Source organism: Phyllopteryx taeniolatus, chromosome 2 (genome assembly GCF_024500385.1).
Source record: "Phyllopteryx taeniolatus isolate TA_2022b chromosome 2, UOR_Ptae_1.2, whole genome shotgun sequence".
NCBI lineage: Eukaryota > Metazoa > Chordata > Actinopteri > Syngnathiformes > Syngnathidae > Phyllopteryx > Phyllopteryx taeniolatus.
The window spans coordinates 19,348,512-19,374,248 of record NC_084503.1 but is presented as its reverse complement, the minus strand read 5'-3'; the positions used below and the strand labels follow the sequence as shown (position 1 = coordinate 19,374,248).

Below are 25,737 nucleotides of genomic sequence, written 5' to 3'. Positions count from 1 at the left end.
ATTCGGATGAAAATGAATCAAAGTACGCATTTTATTCTAACAAGAGCTGCAATGCTTTGTTCACTTCCACTGCCATTTTCACTTACTGCGCATGCACACTTGTGCAGTTGTATCCACAGTTGTAACCGATCACGTGGATCATGGAGCTGTACTTTCCCCGAAACTTTTATCTCCACGAAACAAGGTGTCCGATGGCCGTGAGGAGCTGCACGGATGTTCACGGAAGACTGCGACCGCGGCATATGAATTGGACAAAGTTATGCAAGATTCATTAAACACATCGTGGCAGATGATTTACGAGAACGAGCCTGCTTCCTCTACCTAGTAGCTAAGCTTACTAGATGGCTTAGTAGAGGCAGATGTTGCCAGCCAGCATGGATTTATGCATTTTACAGCACTGAGACTTATAACAGACCACGGCCACGATGCGATCATGGTTAAAGTAAGGCTTTACACAATCAGGATTTTTGGGACCGATCACCGAGTTTAAAAAAAAACAATAAACGATCACCGATCCGATCACAAGAGGGAGGAATGTGTCTATTTAAATGACCTGTTCATTTACTGTATATACTTGTGTACTTAATTATTTAAAAAATTATATTTACAATGAATAATGTATCTTTGTTCGTCTATTTATGCCAGTGAGGCATAGTGACAGACGGAACAAATGAATGGTCTTCTATTAGATGGCAGGAAGTAAATACAGTCATTAATGTATCTACTTTTTGTGACATTTTTGTTTGTTGGTATGCCGTGAGATTTTTCAATTGTAAAATATATTCATTGGCTCCATAAAGATTGGAAATCACTGCTCTAGTCAGATCGTGTATTCTAATCAGTCAGGTCAAATGACAGAAATAATGGGTGCTAACTTACTGTCATTAAATTATCCATCCATCCATCCATTTTCTGAGCCGCTTCTCCTCACTAGGGTCGCGGGCGTGCTGGAGCCTATCCCAGCTGTCATCGGGCAGGAGGCGGGGTACACCCTGAACTGGTTGCCAGCCAATTGCAGGGCACATAGAAACAAACAACCATTCGCACTCACAGTCATGCCTACGGGCAATTTAGAGTCTCTAATTAATGCATGTTTTTGGGATGTGGGAGGAAACCGGAGTGCCCGGAGAAAACCCACACGGGCACTTTGAGAACATGCAAACTCCATCCCGGTGGGACGTGCCCGGAAGACCTCACTAGGTAGGCGTCCGGGACGCATCCGAATCAGATGCCCCAGCCACCTCATCTGGATCCCCTCAATGTGGAGGAGCAGCGGCTCTACTCTGAGATCCTCCCGGATGACTGAGCTTCTCACCCTACCTCTAAGGGAGAGCCCGGATACCCTGCGGATGTAACTCAATTTGGCCGCTTGTACCCGGGATCTTGTGTCTTTCGGTCATAACCCACAGCTCGTGACCATAGGTGTGAGTCGGAGCATAGATCGACCGGTAAATTAGTGCAATCTTGAAAGAGCACATTTGTCTTGTAGTCTGATCCGGGCATTACATGTTGTCTGTCTCAGACGTGTTGTCTGTCCCAAACCGCCGACATGTTTTTTTGTTTGTTTTGTTTTTTAACTTCATTGGCCGTCAGATATTTACAGTACTACGTCAAAAAACACACGACAAGGCTAAAAATAAACTAGCTTTTGTATTCAAATATACTGTGCACGATGGTTATGCGGAGTCAATGTCTTTTGCGGAGCCGATCAATGACGTCATTGATCGGATTGGCAAATTATGACATGAAAGCCGATGAGCATAAAATGCTAATTATCGGCCGATACTGATCAGGCCGATAGAATCGGTGTAAAGTCTAGTTAAAGTAAGCCATTTTAAACTAAAAATAAGCATTTTGGCACAGAAAATGCTGTTGCTAAAACGCAACAGCCAAAAGACGTCAGTTGTCTTTTCTATTGTTGTGACAAAATCTGTGACTTAACCAGGGGGCTATAGATAGTTTTCAAATAATCGAATTAGATTTTTCATTTGTTGGACAATGACATGTCTTTATTCCGGAAGAGAAAACAGAGTAACTATTCAAATGTTATTCGTTCGTCATTCGTTACTAGGGATGTCCCAATGCAACTTTTTCCACTTCCGATCTGATACTGATAGTGCAGCCTTGAAATTTGGCTAATACCGATATCAGCAATAATCATACATACTTTACTTATTTTGCAGTATGGAATGTTAAAAGGCTTGATGAATTGACTTTACTCAAACAGAGAACATTAATCAGCAAAAGTAGGTATGAGAATACCTAACCCATTTATTATTTACCAATGGGTTACATAAAGTAACTTTAAAAATAAGAACGTACAACAATTTAATAAAATTAATAAAAATATTGGGAAATCCTGAAAAATAACTTCAACAACACCAACAACAAAAATATAGTTAAATTGCAACATAACCACTGCTTAACTTAAACATAAGCATATTCTACAGTTCAATAGATTTTATTGACAATCACTGTTCCTGCTATGCACATCTTGGCATCTGAGGGGCAGTGTAATACGTGCAATGAGATGCACACTTGCAGTAACAAAGAAAGTAGAAGTAGTCACAATCGAATATTGTTATTATAACTCGTTTTTCAGCGTTTGAAGAACATATGCCAGAGACTATTGTTATATTGTATGCGGTTATACAGCGTTTTTGTACCAATATTTATTATTATTTTGAGGGATATAAGTCCTGCAAGTTCATTACTAATTTTCATTAGCTCTTCAATTGTGTTTTTCATTCATTGTGTGTTAGCTTTGAGCTAACGAGTTTTGTGAACATTCAATACGTGTGATTCCTTTGTTATGCAAGTTTAGTTTTACAGCGAACTTCAAATGGAGTGTCAATAAATGACTTTCAGCAAGCAACAATCACTCTTACTCCTTGCTACTGTGTCGCAGCATTTTTTGAACTTTTTGTTTTAAATTTAAAACTACCTCTACGACAAATAATAACAACAAAATGCTTTTCAAAAGAATTTAATTCAACAACTAGTTTTTTTTCCACATTAGGCAATCCAAATATGAAGTACTTGTTGCATATGCAGCAAAATAAGAACTAAGTTAATCCAGCTTTGAAGCTGTCTTGACAAGTACAGCACACGGTGAATTATGTAGTAGTAAAATTAAAAGAATCCTGGTTTCCTAGTCTGAATATTTAGTTCCAGTTTCTCTTAATGAGCTCTTCTCGCATCTCAAGATCATAAATTCCAGTCTAACCTTATATGACAGCTCCATCTTCCAACTGTCCAAGTGGATCACACACCACTTAGAAATACACAAACAAATAAGCAAATCAACTCTCGTCACTACAATCCCCAGCCACCACGGGAAAAGGTGGGGAAACATAATTATCAACAAAGAAATCGCCAACACAACTGGGAATTTGCGGTGCTCTTTATTGCTACCATAATACATCTTACTGAGAGCAAGTAGAGTAATACACCTAGATTTAATATTTATTCTTCCCTCATAAACAATAAGATTTATGAAGAAACAGTACAATGTACAGTATAGGAAGAAGTGTGCTTTGTTGTGCCACTTATTGTTTATTTGGGGTGGCAATTGCTGTTTGGGGATTAATAATGTATAGTCATGGCCAAAGGTTTTCTCAGTGAATAAATGTGTTTCATTAGATTTTCCATGTTTGTGATTCCAATTGCTTTTATATTTTTATATTGTTGTAATGAGCATTTAGAATTATTTTTCCAAGTTCCACAAAACGTTTGCTTGAGCGTATTGCATCAACATTGTAAATAAGTATTAACGTTTTACACAAATTTGATTTAATTTACAATAAAAGTATTTCAAAATAAATGGTTATTATTACTTTTCAGTATATAATGTATAAAAATATTCTTTTTAAAACGGAGAAGTCATGAAGTTCGTGAAAAGCTTAATTTTCTACTATTTTTGCTGGGACAGAGGTGTGAACAGTGACCGACACAGCCAGTGAGACAGCAGAGCACAAGCTTTATATCCTTTGTACATTTTAAAAACACATTTAAATGTGTAAAAAGTGTATAAAACAAAAAACAAACAATACTGTATGTGTACTTGCTCATTTCTCAATTTGATGAGGTGAAAACGTTTTTGGTTTTGTGTTGATTTAAAAACAATCGCGTGTATGATCTCTTATGGAGGACTTTCAAACACAAAACATTCTCTTCCACAGCATGTGGTCTGAGGGAAAGGTCAAATGTGAACTGATCCAGGGTGTTAGGTCGCAAAGGTTAAACTACACACTTAAGCACAGCAATTGTGAGGTCACGCACAAGGGTGGGTATTCATTGTGTGGTCAATGCTTGTTATGTGTGCAATGTGTCTCGTGCCTGTGCCACGACGGTGTTTATATAGCTACAAAAAATCTATAAAAACATGTGCATGTCAGCAGGCAATCAGGGCTAAAACAATGCATATATGCTAATGAATAAGGGTGTTTAAGCAGCTTAGTACCTAGCCAGTCGTTGAACTTCTTGACCTCAGAGGGCAGGCCCAGCTCTGTGAAATCCCCCATGTGCAGCAGCACATCGCCGTAGGGCATCTGGATGCCATCGGTACGCGAGTGTGTGTCTGATACGCACACAAATCTGGTGTGGCCAGCCGGCTTTGGAGTGTCATAGGGAATTGGATCCACCCTGAAAGCACAGACAGTTGTGAATGTCCAAGAATGATGCCCTTGGTTTTATTTAGTACATCATTTGGAAAAAAGTCTTGAGAGTCCCACTATTGTGATAATGCAGTTTCGCATGATGCAAAACATGCCAATCTGTCATATTTACAACGTATACCTTTTTATGGAAACATATGGTAATTTGAAAAGAAAGAAGAATAGGAATAAATACCATCCATCCATTTTTCCATACCGCTTATCTTCACGAGGGTCGCGGGCGTGCTGGAGCCTATCCCAGCTATCTTCGGGGAAGAGGCGGGGTACACCCTGAACTGGTCACCAACCAATAGCAGGGCACATATAAACAAACAATCAACCTATCGTGCATGTTTTTGCGATGTGGGAGGGAACCGGAGAACCTGGAGAAAGCCCATCCAGGCACAGGGAGAACATGCAAACTCCACATATGCGAGGCTGGGATTTGAACCCCGGTACTCAGAACTGTGAGGCAGATGTGCTAACCAGTCTTACAGCGGGCCACCGGTATAAATACCAAGAAGCTTCAAAAGTAATTTATTGTCCAAAACAAATAATACTATGTGGACTACAGAATAATACGTGCAGCCAAGCAAAATGCATCTCAAAGAAAGGAGCCCTTACAACAGTGAAAAATGTGTTATTTGCCCTGGAAGACAACCAAACGTTGTGTTGATTGGAGCACAAAAAGGAGGGCAAGGCTGCTTTGTCGTAAGACTGCTAAAGTGCTGGTGCATTAATGTCCTTTCTATCCATTTTCTAAGGAAAAAAATCACTTAGCCTCAAGTGTGCCTGGGTTAAAAAAATGCTTTTATTCATATTTTTTTCAATGTGGGCACATCCTTTAAAAAGCATTTTTTTTTCATTTTAAATGAAAAGAAAATCATGTTGAGTGTAATTGATGTCTACAATGTGCAATCCTCCAGATTCAGAATCCTCTGCCACTAGACCATTATTTCATTAGGAGGGATGTCACTCGGTTGACAACATCAGACACATAATCAACGCTGCAATCTTCAAGCTGACAAGCGCATATGTGTGCATACAGGCAGTTAACATGCATGTGAGCACAGAAATGGCATGGAAATTGGAAAGAGTGGCTAATGGAATCAAAAGGCTGGAATAGACGTGATTAGCAACGGTGGAAAACAAACATTGTTGCACAAAATAATTTTTGCAGGAAAGAGGCGACAGCATTTCTAAGGGTCTAATCTGAGATACTGTTGTGTGTGGAGCAGAATACAACATGTTGAAGGGCATCACATATTGCCTGGAATCTGCTGTCATTCAGTTTTTCAGCAGAGCAGTCATCTGCTCGACCATGTTAATAGTAGTACAACAGAGGACAAACTGGCCACCGTCAAGTGTAAACTAAACTTGCAGTCTGTAGCCACCATCTGTGATCATAGTGTGTGTTCATATGCATAAACCACATAGTTAGCCCTAGACTGTTTGTTGACAAGACAAAAAAAAAAGAAAATTAAGTTATCAGTTTGAGTGCTTCACATGATATGTACCAAAGCATAGTTTATCTCGAGTTCAATTTAATATTTGGGGAATGATTGATTGGGTTCTGATTGATGTTTAAAAACTGCAAATGGTCTCTATGTTTATGGTCACATTGCAGGTAAATTCAGATTCGTTTTTGCCCAGTGTGACATGTACCTCATATTGTCATGCCAGTGTGAACAGTACAATTTAGATTTTTTTTCATATCCAACCCATGCCTCTTTTATATGTCGATATAAATCGGATATGTATCCGACGCGAGTGCAATATAGATGCTCACGGCGCACTGTTCCGACTTATAAGTCATCAAAAAGGCGACAAACGTCACAATTGTTCGACAAAACTGACTTTAGACTTTACGCCGATTTTAACGGCCTTATCGGTATCGGCTGATCGGCTTTAATGTCATAATTCGCCGATCCGATCAATGACGTCATCGATCCGCGTCGCCATCGTGCACAGTATATTTGAATCCAAAAGCTAGTTTATTTTTAGCCTTGTCGCATGTCTTTTGACGTAGTCCTGTAAATATCCGACGGCCATTAAAGTTATTTAATTTAAAAAAAACAAAAAAAAAACATGTCAGCGGTGTGGAACAGACAACACGTCTGAGACAGACAACATGTTCTGTCTGTCACTATGCCTCACGTAATGATCAGACTACAAGACAAATTTGCTCTTTCAAGATTGCCCTATGTCAGACTACTGCAATAAAATCTTGTATTCTGACACCACTGCATCCCGTTTTTTACGATCATTGGGCTTTATCTTGTCAACTCAAATGCGACCGGATACACTCGTTAACGTGGCGACGACAACAAGAGTGGAGCGCGCTGACGGTATTATAAGGACAAAAATGGGGAAAAACGTGTGTTGGTGGTCACCGGTGCTCAGGACAAGAGAGGAAGTTCATTTAAGGCTTGCTTGAGGTATGTTCACGTACTTTTAATACGATACGGCTCGCAAGCAGGCAACAAAAACGTTATGTAGCTGAGCAAGCTATTGCTAGCGCTTACGGTTGTACGTAAACATGCCGCCATTGTGTCGAATCATGCTCTAAAGTTTCGGTGTGGGTGAAGTCATTTAAATAAAAATAAAGTAATTTAATTAGAGTAAGTTAGCACCCATTATTTCTGTCTTTTTATAATGTTGGTTTGACTGATTAGAATACACGATCTGACTAGAGCAGTGATTTCCAACCTTTACGGAGCCAAAGAACATATTTTACAATTGAAAAATCTTACGGCACACCAACAAACAAAAATGTCACAAAAAGTGGATACATTAATGACTGTATTTACTTCCTGCCATCTAATAGAAGACAATTCATTTGTTCTGTCTGTCACTATGCCTCACTGGCATAAATACAGGAACAAAGATAGATTATTTATTGTAAATATAATTTTTTGATCAATTAAGTACACAAGTATATACAGTAAATGAACAGGTCATTTAAATAGACACATTCCTCCATCTTGTGATCGGTTATGGTTTTTTTAAACTCGCTGATCGGCCCCAAAAATCCTGATCGTGTCAAGCCTAACTGACTTGTGACAAAAGCAAACAGCAGCCAAAGGAGCTGAAAACAGTCAGTGGCAAAAGAAGATGCTTAACTGATAAATATAAGAAAATGTTGGCTGCGACGGCACAAAATCCTCGAAATTGCCACAATTGCGTCATGACGAGACCTCTGCAAGGGGCCACATTTACTTCCGTAAATATGCCGCCTTGCAGTTATGTAAATGTCTGTGATGTCACGGACAAATGGCGTCCACAATACAAGTCGCATTTATGTTTGTAACGTGAACGACTCCATAAAAAGATCGGATTTAATAAAATCGGCATCAAGAATCAAGAACCGATTGGAACCGGGACTAACGTTCTGGTTCTCCTGGAATCCTTCAAATTAAAAAATTTTGGGTCCCAGTTTCGATGCCTTGTCCGCCCACCCCTTAGAAGAAGTGGCGAAGACCAACGAAGAAGAATGCACACGAAGACGGTGGCGGCGGAGAACAAAAGTGTGTCTTAACTTTGTTAAAATTGGAATACTTGCAACACTTTGAATAAGATTATTTTGTGCAAAGGAGGCTTTCAGGATGTGTAGCATCTGACACGTGCCGAGCCTCAGCCTACATCGCGCGGAGCTTCAGTGAAGTCAACTCTCAGTCAATTGGGTGAGTGAAACAATAAAATGCGTCTATGCCAACACTGACACAGCAAACAAGGTAAATGGTTAGTTGCATTGATGGTTTTTAGCGTTTATTTTACTCTTCAAACCTTCGGAGCCTAAAACTTCACTGTAGCAACTTTACATCACAATTAATGAGGACAAAATTCACAAAAATTGTCTCACCATATCACAAACACTAACCTTGTGCCTTATCCGTGGGTAAATAAAGGAATGGACGTTTTATAGCATTTGGTTCCATCCATTAAAATAAAATAAAATGGCAGGTGCCCTGTGAAGTTACTTTTCGTACCAAAATGCTGAGTTCTGGTGCGTGCCCTTCAAGATAAAAGGCTGCTACAGCGAGTCAAGTTAAACCTGCACATATAAACCATTTCATGTGATAAAACAGTCCCAAATAACGATTTTAACGATGCTATATTTAACTTAACTATATTTAGCTGAAACAATAATTAATGAATATTAAGTCAATTGGGTTAGTTCGACACACATTGTCTTTTAGTTCATAGGTTTGATATTGATACTGGTTATAAAAAACCCTCAGTCAAATGTTCATTTTAGTCTATGCTGCGGGCTGCTAAGAATATGGATGTACATAATTTGCACACCCTTTATTTAAACCATGCAAACGTTTTTGACCCAGCCCCCTAAAAGCATCGGTATCGAGAATCGTTTGGAATCGGATGCCCAAACGATGCCCAACCCTAGGTATCAAGACCTGCTTTGTGAACGTAGTTTACCGTAATTTCTCGTGTATAATGGGCACCCGTGTACAACGTATAATATGCACCCCCAAAATTGACCTAAAAATCCTGGAAAACCCTTCTACGTCTGTACAATGCATTTTTACAATGCATGATTTTGATTCTACCCATATGATCAAAACATGAAGTATTATCTGTATTTTGTGAGTTTTTTCAAATAATTATTCTGAAGTTAAGCCCTTTATTTGAACATGTAATACTTTCTCTTTATTTACTTGCTTTATTTTGAAATTCACAGCCCTACTTTTATTTAGTAAATGGAAAACACACACCCCTCCTTGAGCCGTCACCTTATCGTGGTGGAGGGGTTTGAATGTCTCAATGATCCTAGGAGTTGTCTGGGGCTGTTTGCCTCTGGCAGGGTCACCCATGGCAAACAGGTCCTAGGTGAGGGACCAGACAAAGCACGGCTCAAAGACCCCTTATGATGACGACAAAAAATTGACTCAGGTTTCCCTTCCCCGGGCGCGGGTCACCGGGGCCCCCCTCTGGAGTCAGGCTTGGAGGTGGGGCTTGCAAAAAAAATGCAAAAGATGGCGCCTACCAGTGTGGTCGCCTCGGTAACGCGCTCTCTAGTATTGTCTTTGTTTTTGTGTTTTTCGTTCGTCTTTGGAGACCTTACACGACTCACTTACACAAGGGGAGACCTGCTAACCATCAAGGAGTCTACTCCGGACTTTCTGTCACCAACTTTCGAATATCCGCTCAGTTTTTTCCCCGAGTTACTCACCGGAGCGGCGTCCGCGGTTTTCGGCGCATGGAGACGGAAGCGGCGCCACAGAGGGAAGCGAGCCGGCATTCAGGTGAAACTCCGCAAGAGAGGACACAGATTGGCGTTCCCGTCGATCCACCTCGCGAATGTACGCTCCCTACCCAACAAAATGGACGAGCTTCATCTTCTGTTAAAGACCAGGAAAGACTTCGGACGTTCCGCGGCCATGTGCTTCACGGAGACCTGGCTTTGCGACGCTGTACCCGATGGCGGCGTCATACTCCCCGGCTTCAACATTCATCGAGCGGACCGCGACATGGAATCATCGGGGAAAACAAAGGGCGGCGGGATATGCCTCTATATCAACGAAAAATGGTCTACGGATGTCACGGTGCTCAGCACACACTGCAGCCCGCATTTGGAGTCGCTATTCTTAAACTGTAAACCATTCTACTCGCCACGTGAGTTCGCATCATTCATACTGGCTGGAGTCTATATAACGCCTCAAGCTAACACGAACGCCGCATTGCTATCGCTCGCCGATCAAGTCAAAGAAATTGAAAAAAAACACCCCGACTCACCCCTCATTATTCTTGGGGACTTTAACAAAGCTAAACTCAACCACGAACTCCCTAAATACAAGCAGCACATCGACTGTCCTACCAGGGAAAATAATACTTTAGACCACTGCTACACTACGGTAAAAAACGCATACCGTGCTAGACCTCGTGCAGCCCTGGGCTCGTCTGATCACTGCTTAATTCATTTAATACCGACGTACAGGCAATAACTTAAATGTGCGAAGCCTACAGTGAAAACAGTCAAAAAGTGGACCAATGAAGCCAAGATGGAACTTCAAAGCTGTTTAGACTGCACAGACTGGAGTGTCTTTGAAAATTCAGCTGGCAGCCTGGATGAATATACGGACACTGTCACATCCTATATCAGTTTCTGTGAAGAGGTCTGTGTACCAACAAAATCATTTCGCACATTCAACAACAATAAGCCGTGGTTCACTGCTAAACTTAAGCAGCTTCGCCAAGCTAAGGAGGACGCATATCAGAGCGGGGACAGGGCCCTGTATAATCGAGCTAGAAGCCAGCTGACTAAAGAAATTAACATTGCAAAGAGGATCTATACAGCAAAGTTGGAATATAAGTTTAGCGCAAACGACTCTAAATCAGTCTGGCATGCATTCCAATCGCTGACTAATTACAAGCGACGATTCCCCCAAGCTGAGAACAATAGCACACTAGCCACCTTCTACTGCAGATTTGAAAAGGACAGTTTCACACTACACACCCACCCGGCCGCACCCGCGACCACAATCACACCTCTGACCTCTGCGTTATCCATCCATGAACAGGATGTGAGACGCATCTTCAAACAACAAAAGATTAACAAAGCGGCAGGTCCGGACCACGTGTCCCCATCCTGCCTCAAAGTCTGCGCGGACCAGCTCGCTCCAGTCTTCACACAGATCTTCAACAGATCTCTGGAAATGTGCGAAGTTCCATCCTGTTTCAAACGCTCCACCATCATTCCAGTCCCCAAGAAACCTGCAATCTCGGGTCTGAATGACGACAGGCCTGTCGCTTTGACATCTGTGGTCATGAAGTCCTTTGAACGTCTCGTGCTGGACCACCTCAAGAGTGTTACAGGTCCCCTGCTGGACCCCCTGCAGTTTGCCTACCAAGCGAACAGATCTGCGGATGATGCAGTCAACATGGGACTGCACTTCATCCTAGAACACCTCGACAGTGCAGGGACCTACGCGAGGATCCTGTTCGTCGACTTCAGCTCAGCGTTCAACACCATCATCCCTGAACTCCTTTCATCCAAGCTTCTCCAGCTCAGCGTCTCACCTGCCATCTGCCAGTGGATTTACAGCTTTCTGACGGGCAGGACACAGCAGGTCAGGCTGGGGGAGGCCACCTCATCCACACGCAGCATCAGCACTGGGGCGCCCCAAGGTTGTGTCCTCTGCTCTTCTCGCTCTACACGAACGACTGCACCTCAGCGAACCCGACTGTCAAACTCCTGAAGTTTGCAGATGACACCACTGTGATCGGCCTCATCAAGGACGGTGACGAGTCTGCATATCGACAGGAAGCGGAGCGGCTGGAGCTGTGGTGCGGCAGACACAACCTGGAGCTGAACACGCTCAAGACTGTAGAGATGATCGTGGACTTCACGAGGCATTCTTCGCCACAGCTGCCCCTCACGTTGTCCAGCTGCCTTGTGTCAACCGTCGAGACCTTCAAGTTCCTGGGAATTACAATCTCCCAGGACCTGAAGTGGGCGACCAACATCAACTCCGTCCTCAAAAAGGCCCAGCAGAGGATGTACTTCCTGCGGCTTCTGAGAAAGCACGGCCTGCCACCGGAGCTGCTGAGACAGTTCTACACAGCGGTCATCGAATCAGTCCTGTGTTCTTCCATCACAGTCTGGTTTGGTGCTGCTACAAAAAAGGACAAACTCCGACTGCAACGGACAATCAAAACTGCTGAAAGGATTGTCGGTACCACCCTACCCACCCTTGAGGACTTGCACGCTGCCAGAACTAAGACAAGGGCGTGCAAAATCCTCTCGGACCCTCCCCACCCCGGTCCCCAGCTCTTCCAGCTCCTTCCCTCAGGTAGGCGCTACCGATCAATGCAAACTAGAACTAGTAGACATTCCAACAGCTTCTTCCCTCTTGCAATCAACTTCTTAAACAGCTAACCTATAATTCCATTACAACAAGCTGGCAATTTTTTGACTTGAGTTCGTTGTCACATTTCTGTGGGGCCAATTATGTATTACTCGTGCACTCGCTGTAGTTCTCTCGCCATGCTGCACTATTTGCATATACTGGCCACTCATGCCAGAGTAGCATCTGCTCCCTTTGCACACTGATTGAGGAGTATCCGTAACATTTGCACAACCATTGTCCCAGATTATCGCACTACTCGTCACTTTAAACCGCATACACTCCTTGAAGTCTCAGCGCCCTTTGCACAATGGTCATTGCACCGGACTATTGCGATATTAGTCATTCGAACTGCTCTAAGTGCTAGAGGACTCTGCATCTTTTTGCACAATTGTTTTTTGTCAATGTCTTTATGTCTCCAAAGTGTTCTGTAAATTGACTGTTGTACTAGAGCGGCTCCAACTACCGGAGACAAATTCCTTGTGTGTTTTGGACATACTTGGCAAATAAAGACGATTCTGATTCTGATTGAAGGAGAGCGCCTGGTGCACCCAAGGGGCCCGTCCGGGCACAGGCCGAAAGGGTAACGTGGGTCCCCCTTCCGATGGGCTCACCACCTGTGGGAGGGGCCATAGGGGTCGGGTGCAGTGCGAACTGGGCAGTGGCCGAAGGCGGGGACCTTGGCGATCTGATCCCCGGCTACAGAAGCTGCCTCTAGGGACGTGGAATGTCACCTCTCTGGCAGGGAAGGAGCCCAAGCTGGTGTGTGAGGTCGAGAATTTCCGACTAGATATAGTCGGACTCGCCTCCACGCACAGCTTGGGCTCTGGTACCAGTCCTCTCGAGAGAGGTTGGACTCTCTTCCACTCTGGAGTTGCCCACGGTGAGAGGCGCCGAGCAGGTGTGGGTATATGTATTGTTCCCCGGCTCGGCGCCTGTACGTTGGGGTTCACCCCGGTGGTAGCCTCCCTCTCCCTTCGGGTGGGGGGGCCGGGTCCTTACTGTTGTTTGTGCCTATGCACCAAACAGCAGTTCAGAGTGCCCACCCTTTTTGGAGTCCTTGGAGGGGGTGCTGGAGAACGCTCCCGCTGCGGACTCCATCGTTCTGCTGGGGGACTTCAATGCTCACGTGGGCAATGACAGTGAGACCTGGAACGGCGTGACTGGGAGGAACGCCCCCCCAGATCAGAACCCGAGCGGTGTTCTGTTATTGGACTTCTGTGCTCATCACGGATTGTCCATAACGAACACCATGTTCAAGCATAAGGGTGTCCACACGTGCACTTGGAACCAGGACACCCTAGGTCGCAGTTTGATGATCGACTTTGTGGTCGTGTCATCGGACTTGCGGCCGCATGTCTTGGACACTCGGGTGAAGAGAGGGACGGAGCTGTCAACTGATCACCACCTGGTGGTGAGTTGGCTCCGATGGTGGGGGAAGATGCCGGTCCGACGTGGCAGGCCCAAACGTATTGTGTGGGTCTGCTGGGAACGTCTGGCGGAATCCCCTGTCAGAAGGAGTTTCAACTCCCACCTCCGACAGAACTTTGCTTATGTTCCGGGGGAGGCGGGGGACATCCAGTCCGAGTGGACCATGTTTCGCGCCTCCATTGCTGAGGTGGCCAACTGAAGCTGTGCCGTAAGGTGGTCGGTGACTGTCGTGGCGGCAATCCCCGAACCTGTTGGTGGACACCAACGGTGAGGGATGCCGTCAAGCTGAAGAAGGAGTCCTATTTTTGGCCAGTGGGACTTCTGAGGCAGCTGATGGGTACCGGCTGGCCAAGCGGAATGCACCTTTGGTGGTCGCTTTAGCAAAAACTCGGGCATGGGAGGAGTTCGGTGAGGCCATGGAGGAAGACTTCCGGACGGCTGTGAGGAAATTCTGGTCCACCATCCGCCGTCTCAGGAGGGGGAAGCAGTGCACCATCAAGACTGTGTATAGTGGGGTTGGGGCGTTGCTGACCTCGACTCGGGACGTTGTGAGCCGGTGGGGAAAATACTTTGAAGACCTCCTCAATACCTCCAACACGCCTTCCCATGAGGGAGCAGAGTTTGGATTCTCTGAGGCGGGCTCTCCTATCTCTGGGGTTGAGGTCACCGAGATGGTTAAAAAGCTCCTCGGTGGCAAGGCCCCGGGTGTGGATGAGATTCGCCCGGGTTCCTCAAGGCTCTGGATGTTGTAGGGCTGTCCTGGTTAACACACCTTTGCAACATCGCGTGGACATCGGGGACAGTGCCTCTGGATTGGCAGACTGGGGTGGTGGTCCCCCTTTTTAAGAAGGGGGACCGGAGGGTGTGTTCCAACTACAGGGAGATCACACTCCTCAGCCTCCCTGGTAAGGTCTATTCAGGGGTGCTGGAGAGGAGGGTCCGTCGGGAAGTTGAATCTCAGATTCAGAAGGAGCAGTGTGGTTTTCGTCCTGGCCGTGGAACAGTGCACCAGCTCTACAGCCTTGGCAGGGTCCTGAGGGTGCATGGGAGTTCGCCCAACCAGTCTACATGTGTTTTGTGGACTTGGAGAAGGCGTTCGACCGTTTCCCTCGGGGGGTACTGTGGGGGGTGCTTCGGGAGTATGGGGTACCGAACCCCCTGATACGGGCTGCTTGGTCACTGTACGACCGGAATCAGAGTTAGGTCTGCATATCCGGCAGTAGGTCGGACTCGTTTCCGGTGAGGGTTGGACTCCGCCAAGGCTTCCCTTTGTCACCCATTCTGTTCATAACTTTTATAGACAGAATTTCTCGGCGCAGCCGAGGTGTAGAGGGGGTCCGGTTTGGTGGCATCAGTATTGAATCTCTGCTTTTTGCAGATGATGTGATTCTGTTGGCTTCATCAAGCCGTGACCTCCAACTCGCACTGGAGCAGTTTGAAGCTGAGTGTGAAACGGCTGGAATGAGAATCAGCACTTCCAAATCTGAGACCATGGTCCTCAGTCGGAAAAGGGTGGCGTGCCATCTCCAGGTCGGGGATCCAAGTGGAGGAGTTCAAGTATCTTCGGGTCTTGTTCATGAGTGAGGGAAGAATGGAACGGGAGATCGACAGGCGGATCGGTGCAGCGTCTGCAGTGATGCAGACTTTGTATCGATCCGTTGTGGTAAAGAAGGAGCTAAGCCGAAAGGCGAAGCTCTTGATTTACCGGTCGAGCTACGTCCCTACACTCAACTATGGTCACGAGCTGTGGGTCGTGACCGAAAGAACAAGATCCCGGATACAAGCAGCCGAAATTTGTTTCCTCAGGAGGGTGTCCAGGCTCTCCCTTAGAGATAGGGTGAAAAGCTCGGTCATCCGGGAGGATCTCAGAGTAGAGCCGCTGCTCCTCCACATTGAGAGGAGCCAGATGAGGTGGCTGGGGCATCTGATTCGGATGCCTCCCGGACACCTCCCTGGTGAGGTGTTCCGGGCACATCCCACCTGGAGGAGACCCCGGGGACGACCCAGGACACGCTGGAGAGACTACATCCTTCGGCTGACCTGGGAACGCCTCGGGATCCCCTGGGAAGAGCTGGATTAAGTGGCCGGGCAGAGGGAAGTCTGGGCGTCCCTGCTAAAGCTACTTCCCCCGCGACCCGACCTCGGATAAGTGGTAGAAAATGAATGGATGAAAACGACACATTTATGCTCATATGTTTGATTACCCAGGCAGAATTTGTAAGGTCTGTACAATAACGAAAAAATGAAAGAAGAGGCGAAACACTTTTAATTTTATTTTAAAGGGATTCAAATTAAACTGTCAAGCATTATCATTAAACAAAACATAACCATAAAGTAATGAATGCTGGTTGTTGTTCAGTCATATTTAAAAAAAATAAATAAATAATTCACAAATTCTGCCTGGGTATGTAAACCTATGAGCGCAACTGTACATTATTGCAGTCATATGTACCCCCTGTCATATTGAAATTAAAGTTTAGGCTACACCTGTTTCATAACCTCAAGGTGTCGGTGGCATACTAGAATGAAAGTGTACACCATTTTCATAACTTCTATGTGGCGGTGGCATACAAGAATGAAAGTGTACAGCTTTTTCATAACCTCTAGATGGCGGTGGAATAGAAAAATGAACGTGTACAGGTTTTTCATAACCTCTAGATGGCTGAGTTTTTTTTCCATTTTCCCCTATACCCATGTATAATGTGCACTATTGACTTTTGACACATTTTTGTGGGGGTGGGGGGGGTGCGCATTATACATGAGAAATTACGGTAAATTTGGTTGAGATGAGGTGATTTAAGGCAGATTTATTTTCATATATAAAAATCCTTTTATTGACTCTTAACTACCCTAAAATTCAATATTTTATGTAAAATTGAACTTCAGATGCATTAAAATGTGAAAACTGTAGTGAGTTATTTATTTTAAGACATTTCTATCACGGTGACTCTTGTCTGCAGACATTTACTAAGAGCCCCATAAAACAAATTAACAAAAGACATTTATTTAAATTTTTAATTTAAGGTTCTTATTAATTCGGTTTAAAAATAAAGTATGTAGAAAAAAAACATCCGATTTACTGTAAAACTGTTGCATGTAGTAACATGCAAACCTTTTTATTGCCTTCTTTATGGCTAGTTTTGTGAGTCTATCTTTGCATCTGTTGTAGTGAAATTCAAAAGGCTTTAATATATACACTTACATTAGCATTATTAACTTGTACACACAGTTTGTAACCTGCACTAAACCACACACTACTGTTTCTCTACACCTTGGCCATTGAAAAAGAGGAACACTGTTAGCATAAGTCAGCAGTGTGGGATCGATATTCAATATCTAGGACCAGAATATGCAAAGTGGATTCAAAGGTAATGATATTTGCAATTGACTTTGCAAGCTAAATTAGTGACTGTACTCTAAAAACACACTTCAAGACATGCCAAGCCAGAACATCAGAAAATGGTATTGGAGTGTACAGTAGGTGCTGAATAGATTCAGTCCTCTGTTGTGCTTGAACGTCATGCAGTTTTACAGGATTACACAATGCAAGTCATGGAAGAAAGACAAATGCAGAACCGCATGGGATGATGAAACCCACACATACTATATATATCTACATGCTGTATGTATGTGCAGAGAAAAACAAGCTGGGAGAAAAATTACATTCTTCTCTTTCCCCTTTCCTTTGATCAACAATCCATCCTGAGAATGTAATTCAATATTAGCAGCCCCTATCAATTAGAGCAGGTCTGAGACAAAAAACCTCTAGAATAGTGCTGCAGTTGGTTCACAGACACACAAAGGTCCAATATATTACAATATAACAATCCAGAGATTCATTGTCAATGTTTAGTTTAGAACTGTGTGCCACAAACGTTTGAACTACCGGTACTATTAACTGAGACACTCTTGCTGCTCTCGAGCAGCAGGTATAAGAATATTCTTGCATGGCAGATGGAAGTGTGCTAGCATGAAGGTTTGCGTGAACATATCTGTAATTCATGACATCAGTCAAAAGAGGAGAAACCCAAATGGTTTCGAGGAGAGCAGTGGCACATTATCAAATCCAGCATGACATTGGAGCCGACAAAAAAATTATAAAAAATTTTTCGTGTACAGTGGGTACGGAATGTATTCAGACCCCCTTAAATTTTTTCATTCTTTGTTATATTGCAGCAATTTGCTAAAGTAATTTAAGTTATTTTTTTCCTCATTAATGTACAAACATCACCCCATATTGACAGACAAACAGAATATTTGAAATTTTTGGAGATTTATTTAAAAGAAAAAACTGAAATATCACACATCCATAAGTATTCAGACCCTTTGCTGTGACACTCATATATTTAGCTCAGATACTGTCCATTTCTTCTGATCATCCTTGAGATGTTTCTACACCTTCATTGGAGTCCAGCTGTGTTTGATTATACTGATTGGACTTGATAAGTAAAACCACACACCTGTCTATATAAGACTTTACAGGTCATAGTGCATGTAAGAGCAAATGAGAATCATGAGGTCAAAGGAACTGCCTGAAGAGCTCAGAGACAGAATTGTGGAAAGGCACAGATCTGGCCAAGGTTACAAAAAAAATTCCACTGCACTTAAGGTTCCTAAGAGCACAGTGGCCTCCATAATCCTTAAATGGAAGAAGTTTGGGACGACCAGAACCCTTTCTAGAGCTGGCTGTCCGGCCAAACTGAGCAATCGGGGGAGAAGAGCCTTGGTGAGAGAGGTAAAGAAGAACCCAAAGATCACTGTGGCTGAGCTCCAGAGATGCAGTCGCGAGATGGGAGAAAGTTCTAGAAAGTCAACCATCACTGCAGCCCTCCACCAGTCGGGGCTTTATGGCAGAGTGGCCCGACGGAAGCCTCTCCTCAGTGCAAGACACATGGAAGCCCGCATGGAGTTTGCTGAAAAACACCTGAAGGACTCCAAGATGGGGAGAAATAAGATTATCTGGTCTGATGAGACCAAGATAGAACTTTTGGGCCTTAATTCTAAGTGGTATGTGTGGAGAAAGCCAGGCATTGATCCTGTCCAATACAGTCCCAACAGTGAAGCATGGTGGTGGCAGCTGCTGTGGGGGTGTTTTTCAGCTGCAGGAACAGGACGACTGGTTGCAATCGAATGAAATATGAATGCGGCCAAGTACATTGATATCCTGGACGAAAACCTTCTCCAGAGTGGTCAAGACCTCCAACCGAGCCGAAGGTTCACCTTCCAACAAGACAATGACCCTAAGCACACAGCTAAAATAATGAAGGAGTGGCTTCAGAACAACTCCATGACTGTTCTTGAATGGCCCAGCCAGAGCCCTGATTTAAACCCAATTGAGCATCTCTGGAGAGACCTGAAAATGGCTGTCTACCAATGTTCACCAGCCAACATGACAGAACTGCAGAGGATCTGCAAGGAGGAATGGCAGAGGATCCCCAAATCCAGGTGTGAAAAACTTGTTGCATCATTCACAAAAAGACTCATGGCTGTATTAGCTCAAAAGGGTGCGTCTACTAAATACTGAGCAAAGGGTCTGAATACCTATGGCTGTGTGATATTTCAGTTTTTCTTTTTTAATAAATCTGGGAAAATTTCAACAATTCAGTTTTTTTGTCTCAATATGGGGTACTGTGTGTACATTGAGGAAAAAATTAACTTAAATTACTTAAGCAAATGGCTGCAATATAACAAAGAGAGAAAAATTTAAGGGGTCTGAATACTTTTCGTACCCACTGTAGGTATTTGTGGCTCCACAAATACCTACACAATGAAGAAATGTCTGTGAGCCTTCATGAATGAAACATTCAAGTCCCCACATATCCTCACTTGGAGTAAAAACATTACAATAAAAACTGACTGAGATACTTGAAACAAAATTTCTCTCCATTACATAAAACACAAACTAATTATTATGTTTAATTCCTGACCCAGAATGTTTTTGTTTCTTTCCATGAAATGTCTGTTACATTTACACAGAACATACAATTCGAAATGAAAAATTAATATGTGCAAAAAGACAATGCCAAATGTCAAATCCTACATGCATTCAGAAATGATGCTGTGTTTACAGTGTAATTTTATGGTGTCACAACATTTAACAGTAAGACTGATGAGCCAGCAGTTGCATACCATAATTTCTTGTGTATAATCAGAATCAGAAGCATATTTATTTGCCAACTATGTCCAAAAAATACACAAGGAATTTGTCTCGGTAATTGGAGCCGCTCTAGTACGACAACAGACAGTCACTTGACAGAGAACACTTTTGTTAACAGAGAACACTTTTGAGACATAAAGACATTGAGAAAAACAGTCACTGAGTAATAAAGCGTTGCTAGTTATCTGGTAATGCCGGTAATTTTTTTTGTTTGTTTTTGTTTTGTTTTTGACAATTGTGCAAAAAGATGCAGAGTCCTCTAGCACTTAGAGCAGAATGTGCACCCATGTATAATACGCACCCCCAAAGTTGACCTCAAAGTTCTGGAAAACCCTTCTACCTATGTATAATGCATTTTTACAATGCATGAATTTGCTTCTACCCATATGATCAAAACATTAAGTATTATCTGTATTTTGTTAGATTTAAAAAAAAAATATTCAGAAGATAAGCATTTTATTTGAACACGTAATACTTTATTTTCATTTACTTGCTCTTATTGTGAAATTCACAGCCCTACTTTTATTTAGTAAATAAGAAAACACACAGTTGTGTTCATATGTTTGATTACCCAGGCATAATTTGTAAGATGGGTACAATCCTTTAAAGAAAACATGAAGGGCCAGGCGAAACACATTTAATTTTATTTTAATGGGATTCAAATTAAACTATCAAGCTTTTCAGGAAAGCATTATCATTAAAGAAAACCTAACCATTAAGAAATTCATGATGGTTGTTGTTCAGTCACCAGTCGTATTTAAAAAAAGAATATTTCACAAATTCTGCCAGGGTATGTAAACTTATGAGCACAACTGTACAGTTATGCAGTCATAGGTACCACTGTTATATTGGAATGAAAGTGTAGACTACACACCTTTTTCATAATCTCTAGGTGGCGGTGGCATATTAGAATGAAAGTGTACACCTTTTTCATAACGTTGAGGTGGCGGTGGCATATTGGAATGAAAGTGTACAGCTCTTTCATTACCGCTAGATGGCGGCATGCATTTATAAAATGGGAAAGTTTTTCCATTTCCCCCTATACCCATGTATAATGCGCACTATTAACTTTTGACAATTTTTTGGGGGGGAGAAATGTGCATCATACATGGGAAATTACGGTAATTTAAAACTGTACAACAAATATCTCAACAAAATCATGTAAATGGTTATATATATCAGCCAGCAGTAGAGGCAGATACCCAAGTAAAGGGGGGTTGGGAAGACAGCTATCTGCTGTCTGTAGGAGGATATTTAATTTGACTGAGCACACTTGGCTCGCTGCCCTTTAGAAAAATACACAAGCAAACAAGGTCAAAGTTCAGCATGCGCTTGCTCCTTAAAATGTGACATTAAACTGGCAGCAGATAAGGAGGTCACCATCTCTGTCACTCTCTGACTCGCTGAGCTCGCTCCGGAAGCCACATAAGCACTATGATTGATTGCACTGCTTTGCCATGCGCAAGTTTTGCTGATAAGTCTCCAGAGTCTTCATGCAGCAGACTAGATACTCGCTGCTTGCTTAATGACTAAATATTGTGCATTCATTTTCAATCTACAACTTCAATACAGGTCATGTGAAAAAAAAAAGTGGGTACAATTTACACTTTAAATTCCATGGGAAGTATGTTTATGTAATTGTTTAAAGCATAATTACAGTACATTATAATATTCATTGCTATTTTAAGGATTTAGCCATGGCCACATTTATAGAAGATTTTAGCTGTCAATTATAATCTATTTCTAATGTTGAAGACGCCTCATGGGTTATTTGTTGACATGCTTAATACCTCCCATTGTTCGAGTCTAGATTAATGGGGTCAATTTAGGGATGCACAATTAATCGACTTTTATGCGTGATCACGATTTTGGCTGAACAATGGAGCTGGACCATCCTTGATAATTCACTATATTGAAGGTAATTTTCAAATGAAAAGTTGGTGCTTGCAGCCTAATGTTATTGCTTTTATTGATAAACTGCATTTGCTTCCATTAAATTGCAATTTGTGATTGCATTCTGTAATAGTATATTTAATCAGTCAGCCCTTGGTAAATTTGAATTTCTTGGGTAAATTCTTTTTTTAATTATCCATCATTTATTCTTATTTAAAGATTTATTTTGTAATGAAAACTCTACATATCATTTGGTGAAAAGTAATGCAATAAAAGAGATGTTTCCCTAACATGAGGAATAATCATGATTACAATATTGATTAAAATAATTGTGATTCTTATTTTCGCCTAAACATGCAGCCCTATGTCAATTACTGCCCAAGACTGCCAACTTGCCCCAAAAAGGAGAACCTGCCAATCACCATTCAGTCCAACTTTCCACCTTGACCAGCAGCCATCCACTGCGATGAGATTTGCCACGTGCACCTCCGATCTACATACTCTCGGTCTTCTCATGCTAATGGAGTAATCCTGCTAATGATTTCTCATCAATAAACCAACCAGACCCCTAAAACCTCTGGGGTGAAAGGGGTGGGGTAGAAAATAGACTGCTAATCAACTACAGCTGACCCTTTCATACATGATAAATAGGATCAAGACTTGTGCACTGACTGGTTCACAGGCCATCACAGAGACACAGTGTGGAGCAATGTGACTCTCACTCTAGTTTGTCATGTTTCAACACAGGCAATCCTAACACTCTGTGGGTACTTAAATGAATGCCTATTTCATATACAGTTGAAATTATTGAAAGGCCTGAAATAACAATAATGTATCTACAGTTTAAAATAATAGCAATGTGTTTACAAATGTGAGAGAAGCTCAAAATCCTTATAATAGTTTTAATTTCCATGCATGGGGAACACTGCAGATATTATGGATCAAAACGAAGAAAAATCCATATATTTTTTAATTGCATTACAAAAAAAAGATAAAAAAGTACTACCGAGCCATTTAATGCAATTGCATGAAATGAAAAATCTTTAAGATTTAGCATTCCTAAGAATCGCTAAACTAATATGTAGTTGTACTGCATAAACAGTGTTTCCAAGAACTTTTTCACATCTGTGTTGCATGAAGTTGTTAAACTTGACAACATTCTATCATTCCTCTGCATTTCTTGGTTTTGTCTGAGAAACATTTTTGATGTCACTCCAAAATTGTTCTATTGGATTTATCAGATTATGCCTATAATTATACCTACACGTAGGCTATTTTGAAGACAAATTTGTACCCTGAATGATTTGGAAAAGACACCAACATGTCCATTTGAAGATATTCACAAAATTGTATAATGATTGGATGAATGGTCAATGAATGAGTTATGGCCAATTTGCCACACAGACGTTTTAGTCGATGGTGGCATATACCCTTTACCAGATTTGGAAGCTTCTGCAGGCAATGGTGTATGAGGAGAAGCAATTAGACATTTTGGATGAGAAGGAAGAGGAGGATGAGGATGAGAAAGAGAAGAAGGATGTCTGGTCAATGCACACATTTAAAAAAGATGTAAAATCAGTCCGGTAATACATTACCACCAAGTAAAGAATGTATTTGTCCACAAAAGCTAAATAATAATTACATGCTTATAATACATACAATGACCTCAGACTTTCTTTATCACTAGTTCAGTGGAAACATCAAATAAATGTTCCCCATTTCCTGCATCTATAACCTCTGCATCAGTTCCCCTCCCCCCCAACAGACTCAGCCCCAAACATGCCGCTCACTCATCCATAGTGCAATACCATTTTTCAGAGGGAAGCACAGAGAGCGCCTCTCTTATCTTCTGCGTTTCAGCTGTCTGAGCTAATTCAATAAACTTCAGAGGAACAAAATGAACACAGGAATAACGGATAGGGGGATGGCAACTGGGGGTGGGTCTGCACAACGGAACAGAGAGCGGCAAAGGTGGGAGACAAGAACAAGCAAAACAAGAAAACCCAAAAGGACTGAAGAAGTGTAAAAGCACAAGGAAAAAGTAGATGCAGGGTGATTACAAAAATGGCACGATACACACACAAGCAAACTGCAAAAATATTGTGATGGTTTAAAGAGAATATGATGCCACTCTGCCTTTAGGCCCGCTTTCTATTCTTCATTTGTTCAGCCAGCATGAGTTGTCCTCATGCCTCCCGTTACTCCTGCTATTATGGGCAAGTGTAGCACACAAAGCGCTCCCCATTGGATAATCGGCACTGGGAAAACCTTCCGGCACTACGTTGGGAAATTGTTTCTGCTAATGCTCCTTTCGTTACGACACAGGCCTTAATTGTGCTGATGACAGCGTGCGTGGCCGCAGGGCTGATGAGAGGAATGTTGTGAAGACAAGCATGACATGAATGGGACAGCTGAGCACCAAGATCCAGACTAGCACGAAGAAACTTGTGAAATATAGACAAAAAAAACTACACAATATTATCTGAAAAAAAAATCTTTACAAAATAAGTAACAATTATCTACATACTTAGATATACAATTTTTGTGAGTTGACGCACCCCTAACTTTATGTTGTGATACAATAAGTGTGGCACAACAGTGATATTATGACAAACTAGGATCTCCCTTTAAAACTAATCAAATAAAAAGGAAAATTGGGCAGGCTCCACCTCTGCCAACATGTGAATACAAGGTCTTGCATTCTTTGATTTATAGGCTAGCTGCCAAAGAGGAGGTATTTTCTTTTGGAAAAAACATCCAAGCAAGGAAATTTTTTTATGAACATTATGTTGCGATGAATGGTGCTAAATAGGTTTGATGAGACCAATATTTATTTTGTCTTATTCTACATGGGTGTGTTCATATATGGGTTTATATTAGCATACTATAAGGACGAGTCACACCGGCTTGCAATCCACATGTGGTCCAATGTTATAACACAATGAGTTTTCAAGCAATTTTGTGACGAAAAAATGGAAAAAACAAACAAAAAATGCCATTTTCTCACCTTACAGTGAACATTCAATTGATGGAAATAACGGTGTAACCTCTCAGTGCATTGTTACTTCCAGTTGTTACTTCCAAATTAACCTGTACATCAACAACATCATGCAAAATGTCTGAAACACCTAATAATACCACTACTCACCGTTGTTGTCACAACATTGTTTGGTATCACTGATTGTAGGCTGTGACTCAAGCATATTTTTGTGAAAGTACAATACATTCCAGACTTCAAATAATTGTCACACTGCAAGTAGCAAAGTGTCTTCCATGTATGACATGTCTGTTAAAAATGAATATCGATAAACAAGTACAGATTATCAACACTTAACAAATGGAAAACACTTAAAAGCAATGGACATGCCATGTGGAGATCTTGTAGTCTCGGGCCACTTTAACTCCATTGCACATCAAGGAGGGGGTGATATGAAACGGTGCACAGTAATGCCAGGCACCGACCAAAATCTCCAAAAGGGTTTTCATTCTCACAAAATACAGACCTGTACAATGTCAATTGTCACTTAACCCCACCCACCACAATCTCCAATTCCACAACCATTTTGTTGGGCCACCGAAGCAGGTCAGGTGTGAAGGGGGAACTTAATTAAGGGTTCTCCAGTTACAAAAGACCCTCCACACTGATCTACAAGCAGCAACATGCTAGACAAAACAATTGGCCGCCATAATACAGAAATGTCTGAGTCTATCTGCCCAATGTTTTACCTGATATGAT

General features: G+C 42.3%; 1 protein-coding gene across 3 annotated transcripts in view; it reads right to left on the bottom strand.

Moving 5' to 3' along the window:
* The window catches only part of mpped2a (metallophosphoesterase domain containing 2a), a 76,418-nt gene that overhangs the window by 37,774 nt on the left and 12,907 nt on the right, over window positions 1–25,737 (bottom strand). For all 3 annotated transcript variants that reach the window (XM_061764401.1, XM_061764383.1, XM_061764392.1), the window contains exon 3: window positions 4,463–4,644. In XM_061764401.1, coding sequence (XP_061620385.1) covers window positions 4,463–4,644 — 182 coding nt within the window. The remainder of the gene's footprint in view (window positions 1–4,462; window positions 4,645–25,737) is intronic.